At 41.5% G+C, this 21,247-nt stretch overlaps 1 protein-coding gene across 1 annotated transcript in view; it reads right to left on the bottom strand.

Annotated features, from left to right (window-relative positions):
- dnah7 (dynein, axonemal, heavy chain 7) overlaps positions 1-21,247 on the bottom strand; it is a gene marked incomplete at its 5' end in the record, with an annotated part of 73,888 nt that overhangs the window by 32,295 nt on the left and 20,346 nt on the right. Inside the window, 15 exons of the mRNA XM_071543963.1 lie at positions 1,436-1,621; positions 5,499-5,679; positions 6,094-6,440; positions 7,417-7,747; positions 8,612-8,841; positions 9,201-9,446; positions 9,807-10,433; positions 10,629-10,848; positions 11,811-11,937; positions 12,537-12,705; positions 13,022-13,177; positions 17,097-17,294; positions 18,014-18,235; positions 20,097-20,228; positions 20,592-20,768. Coding sequence (XP_071400064.1) covers positions 1,436-1,621; positions 5,499-5,679; positions 6,094-6,440; positions 7,417-7,747; positions 8,612-8,841; positions 9,201-9,446; positions 9,807-10,433; positions 10,629-10,848; positions 11,811-11,937; positions 12,537-12,705; positions 13,022-13,177; positions 17,097-17,294; positions 18,014-18,235; positions 20,097-20,228; positions 20,592-20,768 — 3,549 coding nt within the window. The remainder of the gene's footprint in view (positions 1-1,435; positions 1,622-5,498; positions 5,680-6,093; positions 6,441-7,416; positions 7,748-8,611; positions 8,842-9,200; positions 9,447-9,806; positions 10,434-10,628; positions 10,849-11,810; positions 11,938-12,536; positions 12,706-13,021; positions 13,178-17,096; positions 17,295-18,013; positions 18,236-20,096; positions 20,229-20,591; positions 20,769-21,247) is intronic.

Raw genomic sequence — 21,247 nt, 5'->3', positions numbered from 1 at the left:
GAACTGGAACCGAAATGGGTCTTCGGAGTGACCCATTTACCTGAAATGAAGAATCATCTCAGGTAGAACCATTCAAGATTTCAAAGGTCCTTAATTAAAAAGTTCTTAATTCTTAGTTATTGGATGGTGGGTGATGGCATAAATGTGGACAATAATGCGGAAAATAATGTGTATAATAGTGTAAATAGTATATATTGTGCAATTGCAAATGAGGCTATACAAGGGCAGATAAACAAAAACACAATGTAGGCGTCTAAGAAAAGGAGTGCCGAAAGGTTCTTTGTGGAACCAGAAATGGTTCTTCTATGGCGTCACTCCGAAGAACCATTTTTGGTTCCAGTTCGCACCTTTATTTTTCTGTGTGTACACACAATCCCGCTTACAGAGAGTGATTTCAGACATGAACAAAAGCATACATACATATGCATACCCAGACAAATACCCCAAAATAACTAATCTGCCTCTCCTCTCCCCCTTTCTGTTCTCCAGCATCATAGTGGCCCTCCCAGTGACAGGGTATAAAAACTCCACTTTAAACACTAGCCTGTTCTGGGAGACATGTGAGGCTCAGCTGGAGGAGAAAGTAAGTGCCTCTCTACCTCTACAGTGTTTACTTTCCAGCAAAGTGCTCTCAAGCATTCAGGCTTTTATTAGTCTGGAAAACAAGTAAATGTACATTGGTCAGTGTGCTCACCAGCAAACAATTATTAGCTTCAAAATGTATATAAATGTTAACTCCAAATGTAACAGCTGTGCAGGAAGACATATTGAGGTGTACAATTGTTTACCAAATTCCCCGAACACAAGTAGGAAGTCTGATTGTGCTTTTTATGGTTGCATCGTTTCTCCTGAAATGTGTTCTCAAGCAGAAAAGTTTGGGAAACATAATTATCCCCACAAATGTATCTGCATTTTGATGTGATGTGATCTGCAAGTGTGGCATATATTTTTCATGAATGTCCCTTGTTGTTTAAAAATACTCAGAAGAACCAAGGGATCTGCGTGCAGCAATAAGGTCTTCAGAGGAACACTCTTTAATCTGGATCCCTTTGAGCATGACGGAGAAGCACACAACAAGTTAAATATTTACAATGTCTGGCATCCCCTCGTCTTTGTCACATCAAAGATATGGCTCAGAGACGATGACTGAGGCCTAGTGACTTTGACAGCCCCACACAAACAAACAGCCTTATTTCACCTCTCACAGAGATTAAATATATTGATATGGTACAGTCTATGCCCTTCTATGGTGCCTGACTTACCCTACAAGGATAGTACTGTAGTACTAAGTATAGTACTAAATTCTGGAGTCGCTAAAGTTAATACCCAAATCAAGCACGAGTACCTCAAAAATCTGTGTAGGCGCAGTGTTTAAGTAAACATAATTAGTTGCTCTCCACCTCTGAGTATGTACTATCTATGCCCCTCGGCATACCTGTCTGTAGCTGGAGGTGAAGGCCCCCAGGTAAGCCACTATGGCTGCTGAGATGAGGATGTCCCCAGTCAGGTTGTTGTAGAGCTCTCCGAGGTTGAAGGCCATGTCGCTCCAGCGTGTCTTCTCTCCGCCCAGGCCTCCGATCAGCTGCTCCGCTCGCTCTAGCTTCTTACTGCACAGATTCACCTGGAGAGGGCACCATCGGAAGAGGGAAGCAAAAATCTGATTCAGCTTTGTGGTTCTCTCAGGATGAAGGAACACAATGATGGCCACGTTAGCCAAAACAAGTTAGTTTGAGGATTATTTCTTTTTTATTTAATTGTTCACCAAGCATAGCTACATTTTACCTTTTGTTCAGGGCACCAATGAAAGGAAATCAAGATGGAACTACAGTGGCAGGTTGTTTAAGTAAGCGGTCTAGTTATTGAAGGGTTGATGGTATGATGCCTGGTTGTGATAGTGGCAAATGCTGCCGAAGTGCCGACGAGCAAGGGTACCTAAAAAGGGTTCAATGGCTTGGGCCAGTAGACACTGACTTGGGGCTAGCTGACTGGTCAGTGGCCCCACTGGGTGATAAGCCTGTTATCTTTGGCTTTCTGCTCTGCCACTGGCCCACTCTCCTCTCTGTTATACCTTCTCTAACGAATCAGATTGGATGCCACCTCACAGTAGTGTTTTTACTTTTCTTGTATAATGTTAGCACTTTTGTTTTTCATGGCACTCTGAATTATCTGGCTACTTACCCTGTTGATGCTTGAGGAATGCTCCCTTATTTTATTGTTGCACTAATTGTAAGTCTCTCTGGGTAAGAGTGTCTGCTAAATGCCTAAATTTAAATTAAATTGAATTAATACATTGGCAAGACGGATGAATGGTAAACCTCACTGCCCTTAGGAATTTCGCCTCTTTTGTTTTATCCATGCTGCTCGTTACATTTACAGAAAAGCTGTTATTAGTTGGTTATGTGGGCTCATCCATGAATACAAAAAGTGTAACAAGGGCCAATTTATAATGTGGAATTTTACACAGTTGTTAAAAATCCTACATTTGAAATTTATTGACAATATTTGTCATATTATTAACTATCAGTTATGAGCTACATATTATGAACTATCAACATCATACATTTTATCATCAGAATGTATATCTCTTAAATTAATGAGAAAGTGGTTGTTTTCATTTTTTACTAGTACAACCCTGACCTACTGACCCGACTAGGCCAGTGGATACATTTCTTCATGCTGAGCCCTGCTGTATATGTGTACCAGAGTGTTGCAAGGAGAGGTAACTGAAAAGATAGGGTCAGGGAAAGGCTATGGATTTATACATATTTATATACAGTATTTATGTATATATCTAGTTTCATATATAGTTTGAAGAAAGCTCTTCAATAAGAACAAGAGTATTGGTATATAAAAACCATGATACACTTGAGGGTGTTCTTTAATCTGATAAAGAGTAAGACTGATGCAATACATATGAGGTGTGTTATTTATCTAAGGTATTATTGCTACAGTATGAAGTACTAGGACCATATGCCCTTTCTATGAAACAGTCTCACCAGGTTAAAACTATGATCCCTTAGTGATTTCACGATTAAATCCACTGCAATGATGAAGAAAATATGTAGATAAATTTTAGATTAAAGAAGGATGCCCTAGGATTAAAGAAGGATTTTAAGATAATTGAACAGGGGTCATGCAAAAAGGGGTGTAACCTGCAAGGCTTAATCTAGTGACAGGGACTAGAGAAGTTATGAGGGAATGCATCCTTTGGCTGCCACATCACACTTCAAGCAGCTGAATGAAAATCTACAATGCCTCACAATATCATCCCTTTGGCATTAGATGCATTATTTGAGGCCTTTGAACTCCAAAAGAAGATCAAAAACCAGTATCTCCAAAGCAATCCCCAATGATCCAGTAGAGAGAAAATAATCATCAATGTGGCACTTTATCATCTAAAAATCATTCCCATCATAAAAAATAACTGAAGTAAAGCATCCTACAGAGAGTTAAGGGACTTCTCCACGAGGAGTCAAATACAAAAAAGAAAAAAGTATCTGGTATGATAAACTTTCATCCCCCTGGATGGATAAGAGGAGTGGATAAGAAAACCTGAGGCTAAGGGATGATAAGGAGGAAGAAGAGCAGACATGAAAGGACAAGGTTGGGACAGAGGGCAAAAAAAAGGCAAAAAAGAAAGAAACATCAATGATCAACTTGGAAGAATTAGAGAGGAAAAACACAACGGCTGCAACTTCAAAGCTTGTGGCAGGAGGGGGCTGCATCTCTTTTGAACTTGAAATGACAGGTTATTCCCTTTTTTGAAGAACTATTAAAAATGTCAGTGCGCCTCAAGACAAATATTTCCCTATCTGATGGATTTGGGGAGAGGCAGAATTTGTAGTAATTTTTGTCTCTTGAAAACACCTACAGACCTATTAGAGTCTTAACTAAAAGAGATGCCCTTAAAGCTGCTCTGGCTGCTGCTAAAAATGAAAAATGTTAGTGTGTAGATGCAGTGCATGTAAAATTCAGAAAAAGGCAAGTTTGAGATATTTCCTGGGGCGGAACAGGAGGAAGAATCTATGCTAAATAATAAAGATGAAAAGGAGGAAGATGACAAAATAAAATTGTAAAATTGTATCAAAAACATGACTTTCAATACACTCAGTTTTAAGTATTCTCTTCTGTTACCCCTCAATAACTAAGGGAAATATGGACTTTAATCCTCCTCTTTCTTTCGCACGCCTATGTTGTGGCGTGGTAAAAGCTGGTAAAGCTATCACAAAAAATCCAAGGTGAGTAGTATCTACCACTCATATGAAAAACAATTGTTGGAATAAATGTTATTTTGAGTCGATAGCATACATTCAATGTACACAATATTAAGAAGACTTTCCTAACATGGGCCTCATGCAGCAACATTCTATTAAATTTCTCTTATATTTTCTCTTAATTTTCTGTTAAGAGAAAAAATAAGAGAAGTCAACTCCAGATGCACCAAACGTTCTTAACCATCCAAATCTGCTCTTACCCAGGTGTGCTGAATGATGAATCCCACTTGATCATAAATTAAAGGCACGTGGCCGATTGTTTGTTATTAGCATAGGTAACGCCCCCTAAACACCATATAAGGGCAGGTGTTGTGCCGTGTGAAAATACTCTGGCACATGGCCAAGAATTGGAGAGGTGCTCTTGGCAATCTGAAACGGCTCAGCAGCCATTCATCCGTCTCATCAAATAGATCTGTGCAATCTCTAAAAACGCGTTCTCTTCGTAAGGCCTGGATGGCCAAAGCATCTAAGAGCAGTATGTAAGCCATTCAGAAGCTGAACGCACGCAATATCATCCAAGGGTTTTTATAGTCTTAACTGGGATCAATAGACCAACAGTATTTCTTTAGCCCACAAATGTAATAATACAATCATTATAATTACTCTAAAACATATAATAATCTAAATTTGATTATACGATATTCATGCGTTTTTTTATGTTCCTCAAATTTAAAACTTATGATTCCTTGCGTTGGACAAAAAATTTGTGGACTGTGAAAACAAGATGTTTTTTTCTTATCTTGGTAAGAGTGCTCTCGACCACTCGTAAAATTTTCTCTTACCTAAGAGAAGAGCAAAAATAAGAAAACATTGGTGAATCCCAGAAATCAATGGGTACTAACAAAATAAGAACAAATCGTGGATACGAACAAAAATAAGAGAAAATTTGTTTGTATATCGCTTCCTGCATGAGGCCCAATATTGAGTTAAAATCCCTTTGAAAAACTGTTTTTCAACATCTCCTTCTCATGAGTGAAGTCAATTTAATTCAACAAGCAATCATGGCTTTCTTGGATGGTCTATAGTACAGTTCAGAACAGTTCATGTATTGTATTGACAGAGCCGTTGTTAATCTTCAACACTATCTACTTTACACACAGACACACACACACACACACACACGCAGATACACACACACACGCACACGCACACGCACACACTCACACACACACACACACACACACACACACACACACACACACACACAGAAATATCAACACACACCTGATTCTCCAGGTCAGCCTTCTTGTTTTTGTTAGCATCCAAGGTCTCCTGGAGCTTTGCCAGTTTGTCCTGGACCTCTTTGAGGGCAGCCTGCTTTTTGCAGAGGCTCTCCATGGCAACCTTCAGTTCCCCCTCAGCCTGAGCCAGCTTCTCCTTCTTAGGAGCCACCACCTTGGCCACTCTGAAGGATACATGGAGCAGTTCATTCAAGAGTTTCACTCAAATTTGATGCATTCCTCTAACTAATCAAAGTTTTTGAGACACATATCAAACAATGCATATTCCAATCAGCAGGTATGCCTGGACCACATGAGATGAAGTAGTATTTTGTACCGCCAGTGTATTTTTGCTAATCAAATTCCATAACTTCTCCATGACTTGTCCATGATATATAGTGTAATTTCGATTACCTGTTATTGTTATGTTATGTTGTTTTGTTTTCTTATTATGCCAGTAAAATGTATTCTATCAAAGGTTACCAACATCCAAGCTTGATATTAATAACTTAGAGGTTTGAGAAAAAGTCTTCCAAAAGTTTTTGGAAATGCATCTGTTTCCATGACTGAGACCTCTGAATCAGAAGAACAGAACTTACTTGTCATAGGACTCCATGGCACGAACCCACTTGCACAGGCCTTCAGCAGCAGTGGACGCGGTTCGAATCTTCTCTGGTACAAAGTCTGGGTTGGTGATGTACTTGTTGCGGATGATGGAAATGAAATTTGGTGGGATATTGTCCTTGTCGTACTCATGGAGGCTCTGGAGGAACTTCATGTCTCCCAAGAGTTTCTTCGCCGGACCCCAGAAGTCCTCCACCTTCTTACCAGAGCCCGAGGGGTCAGGCACGCGGTCGGGTTTGATGCCTTTGAGAATGCAGATTGCCTCCATCACCAGCTTGACAGCTGGAGGCGGGCTTTTCATGGACTTGACCACTGTGATGTCCTGTGGGTAACAGGGGGAGGGTTTAATATATTTACGGTGTTGCTGTCAAATCAAAGCCTTTTGTCTTCAAAATGTTAGCTATTTAGTAATCAAGAAAAACAGCCTTGTTTTTAGATTGAATTTTTTATATTATACAATGGGGGTTAAATGGATTTCAGTGGCCTTACAGTTAGAAAACTAGCTCTGGCTATGAAGGACTGGGAAGGAAAATCACCTAAACTGAAGTTGAAGGTTTTTCAGTGATAGCACTGTTATGGTGCTGCTGTTGGAGGTAACTTGGAAAATAGGAGAAATACACCATAACACTATTGCATATAATAAATAATATATGATATATATCATATATAATTTAGTGTTTGCAATATTTATTATATGTAATAGTATGATGATAAGAGATGATATATGGTATGTACTATCATGTATTGTTCTTGGCTGTTGTGTTCACAAAAATGTGTCTACACAAACAGACAGAGAGATAGACAGACAGACAGACAGACAGAGAGAGACACACACACACACACACACACACACACACACACACGTTGAGATGGGTAGGGAGTTGGAGGATGCCACATGATGACATCATGGTGGCAGGACATAAAAATTCTGCCATGAACCACTGAATAACTGCAATTTTATGTGTATTTTTGTCAAAAGGACACATGCCCACAAATGGACGCTGCTGTGGTAAGCCTTAACAGTAAGATAATATGAAACCACAAGGAGTTACAAAATGAATACATATTATTTGAACCTTGAGTGAATGAAAATCAGAGAACAAAGGGACATTTAGGAAAAAGACTGAGGAACATTGTTACATTCCTTATTAGTCATTAGTCATTCATCATAATTCATCACAAACCTTGTGCTAACAAATCCCATAGGAACTGTGTAAAGCAAAAACATCTTTCAGTGTGAGGTTATATATACTGTTTAGATTCTATTCCATGAGCGGTGAATGTATTGCTCTCTCTACCTGAGTGGTGAGCGTATCCAATGCGGCCAGAGCCGACTCCAGGATGGGCATGGCTATGGCCAGGTCAGCATCACACTCGTCCTTGATGGCCTTCGCAGCCATGGCCTGCTCGTTGGCCACGGCCTCGTCCACCTTCACCACCTTCTCTGTCTCAGCCACCTCCACAGACTCGTGCTCGATCACCACCATCATCTCGTCCACCTCCTTGCTGGCCACAAGCAGCTGTGGCTGCAAGGCCTCCAGCTCCACCTGCATGGTGGCCACCTGGGCTGCGGCTGACTCAAGCTTCTCCAAGCCCACCTCATAGCGACGCTTCAGCTTCATCACCTCGCTGGGAAAAGGGAGAGAGAGAGAGGAGAGGTCTGGGAGAGATTACGCTAGGAAATTGGAATTTGGCTTTTTGCAAATCCCTCCCAGACAAGCACAGATATATCAGGATGCACACACATGCATGCAGACACTCGAGTTTAAGTGCTATAACATCTGCTGTGCCGACCAATACCAAGTGTTTTTGAGAAAAGTAATGAAACCTAAACTACTCTTGCAGCACAGCAGTGACTCTGACCCCTCAGAAGGAATACATATGTGTTGGGGCTATGTGTGCAGGTATCTTAAAGGATAAGGCTGGTGTTTTTTAATGCATTGCTTACTGTCAACAAATCCTATGAAAATAACAAAATCAGCAATGCTTTTGTTTTGCCAACAAGTCTCGTCCTTGTAGCCGGTGCCCAATGTAGCCATGTCTCAGCAGCCATGGAACTCCATTGTATTAAAAAAACAGTTAAAAACACGTCAAAGAGCCATGCCGTTGCTCTGGCCAACATATTTCATCATCGCGATGCACAGGGCCAGCCGACTTTTTCCTCAAACAACTTAATAAGCCAGCTGTAAACACGTTTGCGATCTCAGGAAAGTAGTTCCGTAGCACCGAAAATAGTCCCCAGCGTAATGAAGAATTTGTTTCCATTTGAATTTGATTTGGTAATAACTACAACAGCCTGATTTTTCGTGGTAACAGTTAGCGATTTTTAAAATTGAAACTGAGCCAATGACTTCTGGGTTGACGGCTAAAAACGGTACGTGGGAAGTGGGAGTAGAGCAAACGCATTGTTGATTTTGTTATTTTCATAGGGTTTGTTGACGGTAAGCAGTGCATTAAAAAACACCAGCCTTATCCCTTAAATCTTGATCTTACGCTCTCTTTTTCTTCAGCAGGGCCTTGAAGGTGGAAATGAGTTCCAGGTAGGAGGTGGGGGTGACATAGTTGTGGCGCTGCAGCTCAGCCAAGAAGCGCAGTGACAGCTGGATGGTTGAGGTGTGGAAGCTCTTGCACATGCTGATGCAGCCTGCACGGGACTCGTCTGTCATCTCAATGTCCTCCAGGAAGCGAAAGGCCACTGCCTGCAGGGCGTCCTCAGGCCAGCTCTGACAGAGGAGGAAACATGCTGTACTGCCACTGTGCTGCCATACATACAGTATATGCAAGTCTCTGCTATGGTTTACTAGGAATGCCACCAGGAATTACCCAACGGAACCCAAGGAAGGATTTGGGCTATGGCTGGGTTAAGAGTTAAATAAAAGACCCCACTGAAACACTGGACAAATATTACTGCCTTATAATTAGCATGTGCAACCACTTTGGAACCATGATAGAAAAACCTCAGTCCAAGAGCAATGAAATGCACTGTATATCTTCCTGGTCATGCACCACTAGAAGAAGCCTTATGTGCGACTAAAAGCACACTGGGATACTTGCACAAAAACACACACGTAAACACACACACCTGGAACCAATCGATGGTGCAGCAGTTAATAAGGGCGGGGAAACGTCTCAAGCGGCTCCTGAATGTGTCTCCAATGGGGCTCATGGCCAGCACTACGTGCAGCTGGGTGCGGCAGCGCTCAAGGAACATGTTGAAGAGGGCCAAGGGGCTGCCGTCCGTCTGCTTGTCGCGGTCCCGCTGTCGGTCCAACTGGCGCATTCGCTCACAGATCTCCTGCTTCTCATCAACCGCAAACAGATTAGGCACCTGGAAACATAAACCAGGGACACCAAGTTTTATTTTTTTCTCCAAAGATGAGAGAATGGTCTGTAGTTGGGAATTTGATATGTTAAACAGCATAAATGGTCTCATGGGAAAGGAATAAAAATGTATGCGCCTTTTCTCTCTGTATCATTCAATCTCTCCATCCATCCATCCTTCTTTTCACCATTCCCTCGATCCATACTTTTTTCTTTCTACCCATCCATCCATCCAGTCATTCATCCATCGGTCTGTCTACCTATCTACTGTACATGTCATCTATACCTCTACTCATCCATCCATCTATCCTTTCATACATACATCTTTCCATCCATCAGGCCTTGCTCTGCAACCCTGCTCTCTTACCTCGCCAGTGTTGAGCAGGTTGCTAACGTCCTCTAGGAATGACTCCATCTTGATCTGCGTGTCGGTGAAGAGGAAGACGCCGTGTGTGTCACCCTGCGTGGACTTCCTCATGATCAGCTTCAGGTCGTCATGCCACTCGTTGGTCCCGTAGCTCTTGGAGATCTCCACCTGGAAAAGCTCTGCCTCTGCCATGTGGGCAGCCAACCGGGTGAGGGACTGTCGGCCGCTCCCGCCCACCCCCACTAGGAGGGCGTGTCCCCGTGGCTGTTTGAGGATGCGGGAAATGCGGCAGACGTGTTCGATGGCGAAGCGGAACAGCACCAGATTCATGGGTGCTTTGCTGACGTTGTTGAACTCCTCCAGGTGTGACTCCACCACCTGTCGGAGCTGGTCCAGGTCATGCACCTCACGGTAGCTGCGGTCCTCACCCTTAGGGTCGTGGAAGTCGCAGAACATGAGGCTGCGCAGGTCGTCCTCAGTGACCTTTCCATCCTGGTCCTGGTCCAGATGCTGGAAGAGCTGATGGAAATCTTCCTTCAGGTGACTCTGGGACACCACCTGCAAATGGCTCACCAGCCAGGCCCGGTCTGCGTCGTAGACCAGGCGGTCATAGTATATCCTCAGGACCTGAGGAGCAACAAGACAAAGAGAGAGTGAGAGAGAGAGAGAGGGGAAGAGAGGCAAAGACAGAGAGAGGCAACGAGAGTAGTGGAAAGCTGTTTGTTTTACATTTCCATTGTATTTCCATTAGTTTCAGTTAGTTGTCAGGCATGTTTTGCTAATTTCAGTTTCAGTTCAGTGTATCTTGGCGTAAAATGTTACCTCGTGCACCCAGAGCCGTTTGATGACTGACGGCTCATCAGCAGTCTCTGGCCGCGACAGGCAGATGCCTTGGATGACGCGGGAGAAGTCACGCAGATTGAAGAGGTAGTGGGACTTTGTGGGGGTCGGCAGCAGGTTCTTCGTGGCCTCTTGGTACACTGACATGGTGCCACTGATGATCTGAGAGGTCAAGGTTGCAAACGGCTTTGGGAAAGCAAACCTGCAGAATAAAGGACTGATTGTTTGACTGACTGATTTAATAATGAAAATGTACAATTTAGCAGCATTAGCAAGTCTCTGAGTGGCTTCATGTATGCATGTTCCTATGGCAAAGTAACATTTGTGGTGAGCATAATATTTAGCATGTCAGTACCTTCCAAAACCAAAATTCTGCCAGATAACTGCCTTATTAATTTCTAATAATGGATTGCATAACCCACTCCAAAACTGAATAGGCAAGATAAGTACTCTAAGCCCTTACAGGTTTGCATTAGCTTATGCAGGGTGGGAGGAGACAATCATAAAACTGGCACAGTGCCTCATTGTTATTAAGACAGCTCGGTAGGAGATGGCCTCATGGGTGGCTTTAGATAACATGCTGACACCTAATGTCCCTTGACAATTGCATGCTGATTTGCATTATCACTATGGTGCTAATTGGCTTGCTATTGTGCCAGCTAGGCACCCATTAAAATCCTAAACCTTGAAAAAAAGATTTGAGGGAAAAAACCAAACTAAGTACTTATGGTCAATGAAAACTGCTGTGCAAACAGCCTTTCATTTGAACATTTCCTTTGTTACAACACAACTTTCTATTTGATAATTATGTAACATTTACGATAGTTGTAATGACATGGTGTTTGCGGGGCCCCACTGTAACAACATAAGTTTGTGTGCAGTGGCTCTTATACACAAATAAATGAAGTACATGTAGAGCGTACCAAAAACATATTAGCTCTAGTCACCTGTATTCATAGTATTCCCATGATGTCACATGCATTCCCTCCCTATATGGTCCTTTACAATATACACAGCTCATTGGCTGTGGCTGTCGTTTGATTATAATCACTTGTTAATTTATTACAATCACCTGGCCAAACAAACTAAAAATGCATACACTCACTGTATGGCACTTTGGATAAAAGTACCCACCAAACTGCATATGTTATATTATTTTATTACCGTATGGTGAGATGCCAGTCCATGATCCTGGAGAAGATTGTGTACATGGTCTTCTCATCAAAATCATTAATGGTAATTGTGTTGAAGTGGCGCAAGTAGCGAGGTGTGATAGGATTCCTGCCCCCACCTACACAACAGGCAGAGAAAAAAAATCTAATCTTGGAACACAGATAACACTGCTATGCTTCAACTGAGTGCTCCTGTTACTGCTTCATGACATGGTTATCCAAAACCTTTGAAAATGTATGCTTACTTCATGATATATTTGGCACTCTACAGTTACATCAATGTTAGGTAAATGTAGCCTCATGACGTGTCACCTACTCATACAAAAAGATAGCTGAAAAGTAAAACTCACAATGAAACATGAAACAAGTGTTTTCCCAAAATGTATTTGGCATTTTGAAATTATACCTTTACACTGACCCAGGTCTATTGACATGACAACCTGAAGCCCAAACCTTGTTAAATCTTTATTTATCCATGCTCTTTTTCAGCAACACCTTGTTTCATCTTCATACAATTACAAACATTTACACCTGGAAACAGGTGTAAATGTTTGTCAGAGATGTTGTTGCTCTTCTTCCTACTGGATACAGTAGGTCACATACAAATGGTAAATATTGCTCCCATGAGCTACGTAACCTATGTAGGACTTTGAACCAGCAACCTTCCGGTAACAAGGTCACTTTTCCTAACCTCTAGGATACCACAAAATTTACTTACCAGGTGGTCCCATAGCGCATATGATCTGGATGTCCACCAGGTTGATCATGGAGCAGTCCTTCATGTCATACCAGTTCCAGTGGTCCAGCCACTGGCGCAGGAGCTCCACAGGGGGCTGGGCGCCATAAACCTCCCTGGCCGGCATGTTCACATCATCCACAAACACCACCTGACAAAATACACCATTAGTGTACTTGGTATGAGGTTTAATATACTGATGCAGAAATATAATTCCTATTTGGTATTTAAAACTATACTCCACATTTCTCTAAATATTACCTGAATCACTTTTTTTTGGTTTGTCGATCGACAGTTGCATCTCAAAATAAAATGGCACTGGTAATAAAATGACTATAGACAACAACTTCACTCTTCATATGTATATACAGTAGGTGTGAGCACTGAGAAATAAACATGTTCTACTAACGTAAAACACCAATCTAACTTGTTTCCAATACCATGTGAATACAATAAGGAAGCTGTACCATTTTCTTCCCCAATGGAGGACCGAACACTCCTTTGCGTCTCTTATCTAGCTTGGACATAATGATGTTTTGGGTCTGGGCAGCTGTAGTCTGGGCTGAAAAGTTGATGAATAATGGGCTGTACACATCCTTCTGCAGCTTATTCAACAGGAAGTCCTGGACAAAAGATATTGGAGGGTAGAATTGGAAATATGGGCAGTGCTCATCGTCAAATCCTGCAGTATACAAGTACAAAATCCATTACAGTATATATATACACACTGCATATGTCTACACATGTACAACAAAGTATACATTCTTAAATTGCTTGGAAATAGTTTGGGTGATGTTTCTGAAGCCCCTGGCTGTACTAATGAAGTCTACACTTTGCTCTTATACAATGTTTCTACTCCAGTGAACTTCCATGTAGTGTGTTTTGTCTTCATTATCTGCTCTGTATAATGGTGAGTCATGTTGTGTGTATCGCAAGATTGCTCTTTGCTTAGGGCCCTATGAGGATACCAAAATGTTTTGTTGACAGTTAAACAAACTTCTCAAGAATTTTACATAGACAATGCCTCTGAAAGTATTTTTTGATAATATTATATTTCACATTAAACACAGTTTGACCTATTAGCCTGTTGATAATGAATCTGTTGATGTTGATTTTTAAAACAGGATAAATCTAGGTGTGTAAATGTGATCAGTAGGGAACGTGGGTATGGAGGGATGTGATTCAAGAGCACTGAAAATTACTGTTGAGCCTCTGGGAGGTGACTTGGACTTAATTCAACAAATAAATGTGATGGAATGTGCTAACTTGATAACCCTAATAACATACCCACACTCATAATTGCATACTCAAGGTTGGAGAAGGAAAGGTGAAAATTCAATAATTGTTCATTTGCTTGTATGTCATAGTGCACTTTTCACATCACTAATGAAAAACATTCAGTTTCAAGTTCTCTCTAAAAATATTTTAACAATCTGTCCTGAATTAGCATGCCAAAGACACTTCCACTCCAGAGCCTCTAATCCTGCGAAAGTAAAGCATACATAAAATGATTATTTCTGTCTCTGGTCCTGACAGATGGTTGTGATAAGCTTTGACTTTCAAATCAAATGTAGTTTTAAGTATTTATTTCATGAGGTAAAAATGGGATCTTAGACAATATCTGAAAATGACTTCAGTGTCATCGGCAAGGGAAAGAATGCACTGTGGGAAATGAGTTTCTCTGTGAGGAAATCATCTAATCTTGTCAGATCAAAAAGGTAAAGTCAATGCATTTTTTATTTTGGGGTGAGGGGGTATTTTTGGCTTGCAAATGAACGAGAGCAACACATATGAACTAGTTTATTTAGTTTTAACTAGTCTGTGTGCTGTGCAATCTAGCCTATATATTGTACTGAATCAAGGTTTGGGGCAAATGAGCTATTCTCAGCGGTGGTAAAGCACTGAATATATTCTCTAAAATTCCAACCAATTGTGGCTCATGAATGTAATTATAGTGGTCACTGCTCCTGGATGTGTAGTCAAGGGAATACTCACTAAAAAAGTTATTTGCTCAATAAATCAATGTTTGTAAAAAAGTAGAGGCTGTGCATCTGTGCATTCAGTCCTTTGTGGACATCTCCTCCTTCACATTAGTTAGCTTTATGGAAAGAAATAGTCTAAACCTGCTTCACAAAAAGACATTCCCAACTCTGTAGTAGCTACAGTATGTCATCCATACAGGTGGCTATCAGTAGAGAGAGAGGACAAGTGGACGTGTGTATGAGCATGCACACATATTTATCTGCATGCAAAAGCATGTGAGTAACAAGCTGGATAATTGATGGGGGCTGTTAACATGACATAACATGATGCCAGGCCGTTCTCCGTCTCCCCCTCTGAGCTGAAAATAGGTGGCACAGCTTGTGTCGGTCTCACTCCAGTCTGGGCCGGGCCGGGCAAAGGAGCCTCACGTATTGTTGTCTGATGGTGCCGGTGCCGGTCATATTCACTTGGTCTGGGCTGCAGGGAGGCGCCTGCCTTCAACGGAGTCCTGGGGCTCGTTTATCACCCCTGCCAGGCCAGATCCAGCCACGGTCCGCCGGGTGTGGTATGGGACAGGGCCGCAACGCTAGGCAGACAGGCAGCTCAGCCTGGGAAGCGGGTATGAAGGTGGAGAGCAAGGCAGGCTCCCCAGTGAGATGATCTCTGCTCACCCCAGAGTCTCAAGTCTGAGCACACTAATGGATGAGCTAATGAAGTTAAAACGGAAGGAGCGGGGACTAGTCCGTGATATAAATAGCTGAAGGTCTGCCGAGAGATACTCGGGATTCCTCCAAGGTGGTCGTTTCACACCTGGTGTCTGTAGCTGTGTAGTGTCCACAGATGATTTGTGTTCAGAGCACTGGCTCTAGCTTACCCTGAGGCTGGGACTGCACTGCTTGGAAATGCTTGTCCAACATAATGCCACTGATTGATGTGCTTGGCGACATAGCATAAGCAGTGTCTTTTCTGGACTTGAAATAATCATTTTTGATGATAAAAGTAGCTGTAAAAAAACACAACAAATGGCTGTGTTTTAAAGGTACATTCCATCCCCTACAGTGTCCTCTGGGGAAAGGACAGACAGAAATGGGGAGATAAAACAGAGTGGATAAACAATACTGAAAACAGAAAATAATAGGGCCATGTACCTATCCATAAAATACACTCACTACATAGGTGAATCCAGTTTAAGGCTATGAGACCTTAATGATTTCACATATTAAATCCACTTCAGCCATGAAGGGTGGATGAAGGTGAAGAGGAAGAGACAGGGAAAAGAGGGACGTTTAAGCTTTGAGAAGACATGTAGTCTGCAAAGGGGAGTCCAACTCAATATTAGGTAGATGGTCCTAACATTCTGTACACTGTGTTTATGTAGTAACCCTGTTCTAAGTAGTGTTGGGGAAAGTTACTTTGGAAAATAACTAGTTGCTTTACTTCATTACTTACCCTAAATAGAAACTAGTTACTTTAATGTGTTAGTCTTGATTAAACATAACTCATTAAGAGTACTTTCAAGTTACCCACTTAAAAACATGCCCCTTACTGTACTTTGCCTTAACGATAGCAGTGTTCAGGATATTCAGCATTCAACATTCAATCCTGCATCTACTAAGACAGGCAATATTTTTTATGGCCCAAAAAATTAGCGCATGCAGCTGTCTCCAACTCAATTTAGCAGTAACTGCAATGCAAATTAATGTGAATGGTTGGTGCTACTTAGCTATTTATCTGGTGATTGGATCACATTTGAAGCATGGCTTCAAGTTAAGTGACAGTAAAAAAAGAAAATGTTTTTTCCCCTGAAATTTTCTGTAAATGTCTCTAAAGATATTCTGTATTAGGAAAATATATACATCTATGCAAAAATATATGGAAATTTGCTCAGTTTCATTAAATAATGCACAAATAATGCATAAACAAAATAATAGCAGCAAGTAATTTTCCTATTACCTTTGTCAACTATAATGAAAAATGGGCAACATTTCTGCTGAAATATCAATTTGGGGCTATTTCTGAATTGGGAGTAAGATAAACATTTAGGTCATTGTCAATAACTGGTCAAGAGAAAAAAATATAAATTCCCTCTCCCTTGTCTGCCTTCAATCCCTAGCATGGAGGTGTGTCATCCTTTTCATCTTATTCTTCCTTCTCATCCCTCTATCTGCTCTCTTTGACTATAAGCATTCCACCATGCAATGTGGATGCAGAACACAACAATAGGCTTATTTGACAAAGTTTGAGAAGTTTAGACGTGTTTGTTTGTTAGGCATTAAATACCATTTGCAGAAAGCGCTTTGTGGCTGAGTAAATCACACAGAGATTCATCTCTGTGATATGTCCTCTTCCATTTTTGCCCTCTAAAAATGACATCAAATTACATATAAGTTAGGTTAAAAGCATCAAATGTCTGTGCCCCAGTTCCTTCTTGATTTTTGGCGCACAAAATGTCTGTCTGTGTGATTTTTAGATCTGAATCTTCCATTCTGATGAGCACATAATGCCTTAGCGGCTTTGCAAACATTAAGTTGATCCAGGAGCACATTGCAGACCACTCACTATGATGTAGACGCTCTTGCCAGTACCGGTGGGACCAATGAAGGTGGTGGGCTTCTGGTGGGTGATGAGCAGCTCCATCAGTGCTGTGTAGCGTACCGTGTTCTCCGTGGGCACAATGATCTCGTTGAATTCCACATCCTTACATATCGGGGGTGCAGTCTTCAGCTCGTCTGTCCACAGCTCCCACCTGCCCGGGCCCTGCAGAAGACAGTGAAAAAAGGAAGAAAAGAAGAAGAGAACAACTCTGATTTAGTTTTCATAAACATGACATGGTTGTATGTGATGTGAAAAGCCCTTGTTTCTGCTTTTTCTCTCCCAATGAAGAAAAAAAACCCCTCCAAAGATCTGAAAGGAAACAGGTTCTACCTGTAGACAATCCAAATAGAAATAGAACACAACACTGCATGTTTTTTGAATGATGCACAACAAAAATGAATGGAGAGTATTGAGCCTACTTTTGAACTATAGTATTGTGTCCATTTTGTGAGGCAAGCACAGTAAGGTACAGATATTTGTATATTAAGGATTCCAGTCTTATTTGACCATTTGCTTGTGTTCAAAAGCGACTCAAAAGCGATGTCAATAGCCATTTACTGAAGAGAGAACAAAAGGCTCAAAATACATTCCGAAACAAACTGACATCTGCCCACGCTCTGCCTATGCTTAGTATACTATAGACCAAACAATACCCACCCTTTTCCTGGAATCAAGTTGTGAGAGCATGGGAAGCTCTCAAAGCTGACAATTGCTGCACAGAGAAGTACTCCCACTATGTAAACCACAGGAAATCCCAAATTGTACAATGTTTTTTTTTCTGACCAATGGGCAGCACTCTGAGTGATGCATAAAAATGCAGCAAAAGTGCTCTCAACTTCATAATTATCAGGGGAAGTGGAGAATCCTAGGAAGCTGCCCACCTCTTTAATGAAGCGATACTGGTAGACTGTTCCCACAGTGGGCAGGGGCACGGTCAGCTGTTTGGGTGGAGGCTCTACAGTAGCCAGGATGCCGTGGCAGACCCTGGTCTCTTCACTCAGGGGGCCATCAAGTACCTCCCGGACCGTGGCGTCGAACTTGACCCGGCCCGACTCATCACAGCTGGCACCCACTGACCACACCAGGCAGAAGACAAAGATGCTCTGTGGAAAGGGAAAGACCAACCTTCAGTACTTTTTGGCTACAAAGGCACATTTCAGTAATCTTTGGAAAAGGCACTGAGAAATGTGTTGTGTTATATTGTAAAATTAATGCGTGGTATTCTATTAATCCCTTTTTGCTTGCTTGTGTAATGCACTATATTATCGCTATATTATATTGTATTATATTTTATGTTGTATCTACCTGTGGACCATTACTGTACCATGTGGTATACTGTGCTGTGCATTGTGTTGTTCCATAATGTACTAAATTATGGCTGTATTATATTATTTTGTATTGCATTGTGTTGCATCATATGGTATCTACCTGTGGACCATTAACCATGAGACAAACAAACGTAATATTTCAAGATGTCGTGTGTGGTGTGAAACATACAAACACAAATGAGCAGCCGACATAATGAGATGCTATTAAACAAAAACTCAAAAATCCCAAGTCCATAGATGAGGCTTGCTAAATACTATGATTGCAGTTTGTGGCAACTTAAATGCCTCGACCAATGTTGTACATATATTATTATGAGACAAACACCCGGATCCACAGAGGAGAGATGCCTTTTCTGGAAAAGCAGCAGAAATAAGAATTGGAAATGAGTCTTGGCAGCGCGGTGATCGCCCCTGCTGTTAAAAGGCTGATTAATTCAACACTTTGATAATGACTGGTTGAGAAACATGGGAGGGGGGGTTGAAAGGCATTCATCAGCACAGTGTGCCACAGGGGGATAATAGCAGTGCTTTCTGAAGATATGATTCTGAGGCAAAGAAATCAATTGGAACTCATGCAGGGGGCGAGAGAAAGGGCTCATCTGCTAAAACTCTGCTGCTCTTTGTGGGCCTGTGTGGAGGCAGACCTGATTAGGATGTTATTTTTAAAAGGGAAAAGGCAGCCTCTGTGGCAATAGAGTGCATATCTTAGTTTGTTGTTTGGCCAAAGAAAGATGTGGTTGGACTCTTTCTTCTTTCGTTTTCTATGAAATGAGTTCACAAGTTATTTTCTGAATTTACCGAGTTGAGATTGCAAGGCGGCTCTAAGGGCAACAGCAGTCTGAATAGAAATGAGTCAACCAACAGATAATGGCAAGGACCTCTGTCTACATAAAGGTCATGTGTAGCTCAATGCATATAGAGCATGGCACTAACCAGGCTTCCTACACATTTCAAAATTCAATACTTTTTCCAGAACCTAATTTCTTGACTGTATTGGAATATTTTGGTTGGATTTCAGTATGATGTATGCAAATAGTGCCAGGGCAATATGACTGCAAACTACACAATTTCACTCTATAGCTGAAGATTATTTTTTAATGCAAATTTTACAATCAGAGGTGCAGTGGATTTTGTATTTGTGGAACTCACAGTGCCATGGGATGACACTGTACTGTTGATGAGGCACATTAAAGCAAATGCTTAGGTATACTGAGTTGGTAGCGGAGGTGGAACAGAGCTAGAATGTTCCCCATGGAGGTTGAATGCCAAGGGTTTGTGGCAAAGTCACCTTTAACACTACTAGGTGAATTAGGCATTATGTGCAGAGCTGACAGGGGCAAACAGACACAAAGGAAAGTTTACAAGGTTGGGAATGCTGGTTTATTGGTATATTGGTTTGTTAGCATTTGTAGCATGGTTGTTGATGTATTGTTTGTTAGCAGTATGTTTATTGGCATATTTGTTGAATAATATTGTTTGTTAGTAGCATGCTTGCTGGTATAAAGTTTAGTAATGGCATGTTTGCAGGTATGTTAATACTTGGTATATGGCAGAATAATCTTCTTTGTAACCTTAACCCTCATACCCAAACCAGGGTCCATATTCCACCCCATCCCTTTGCAAACCACCGTCTCACCTCCAACCAGGAGCAAATATCCCTTTCATTCATGCTCTTCATCTTGGCTTCATCGTGGAACTCATCCATCATGCAGTCCATCAGGTTCATCAGGGACTTGACTAAGTTGGTGTCAGAGGTTGGGGACAGCTCCTGAAACCAAGCACAAAGTGACAAGCCATATCAAAAGCGCTCTCTAAATATAATTGGAATCGGATTTGGACAAGGAAAGGTTATTATTATGTTGACTAAAACTGGCCATCGGAAAACATTTCTGTTAGCTGAAATAAAAGTAAAAACTAAAATTATATTTGCTTCCAAAACATACAAGACAGAATATAAATCCATGTTAAATCTTCTCAGTTTTTGTAACATGGAACTTGGAATGGCGGGAAAAAAATATTCTACATGCAAAGCAACATATGTACTTTTGTGTACTGAGCATCTATCATGAATGTGAAAACCATTGCCAGCTGGAAAATTCATTTATTTATGATGGTTCCAACAGTTCAGTACCTTGGTGGCCTTCCGAATGAGCTGTAGGCAGGCAGGCAGTATGCGGTCAAAGAGGCTGGTGATGAGGTCCTTGTGCATGGTGCTGACTGTGGTGGGCAGGGTATTGAGCCAGGACAGCATAAGAGGTCGCCAGCCCAGCATGTGGGGCTCCATGTAGATCATACCACAGCGAGACACCTGCCACACAAACACACGCATACATGGAACTTAATACACATCTGAATCAGATGAAAACACATCTGAATCAGACTCAATTTAATCGTCAAGTACAATGAATGTATTGGAATTTTTGTCTCAGTGGGACTGACTTATTGGCAACTTACTTACAATACATACTGGTACTCATGGTAAGACAACAGGGTCTCGCATGCACATTCAGTAAAGACAGGCATGTGCACACACATTGTGCTGAGTGGGCCAGTAGGCTCAGCCATCTCTTTAACCAAGTTGGTGACACTAATTTAATTATCAGTAAATTATTGGGTGCAAGGGCGTGAACTAGGTGTAAGTATAAGTGTAGATAAAGTGCAGTGTAGGTAAGCATACTTCTGTTAAGTGTTGAGTGTGTGTGTTCTGGTATGCCACAACTTGTTGAGCTTTCTGGGGGTGTTGTGGTCCTGATTCAACAAAACAGCTATGATGGGATGTGCTTACTT

The sequence above is a fragment of the Centroberyx affinis genome, unplaced genomic scaffold (genome assembly GCF_046629955.1).
Source record: "Centroberyx affinis isolate AG114_WGS23_722 - 3 ecotype Tasmania unplaced genomic scaffold, CSIRO-AGI_Caff_v1 ptg004426l_1, whole genome shotgun sequence".
Taxonomy (NCBI): domain Eukaryota; kingdom Metazoa; phylum Chordata; class Actinopteri; order Beryciformes; family Berycidae; genus Centroberyx; species Centroberyx affinis.
This window is presented reverse-complemented; position numbering and strand designations above follow the sequence as displayed.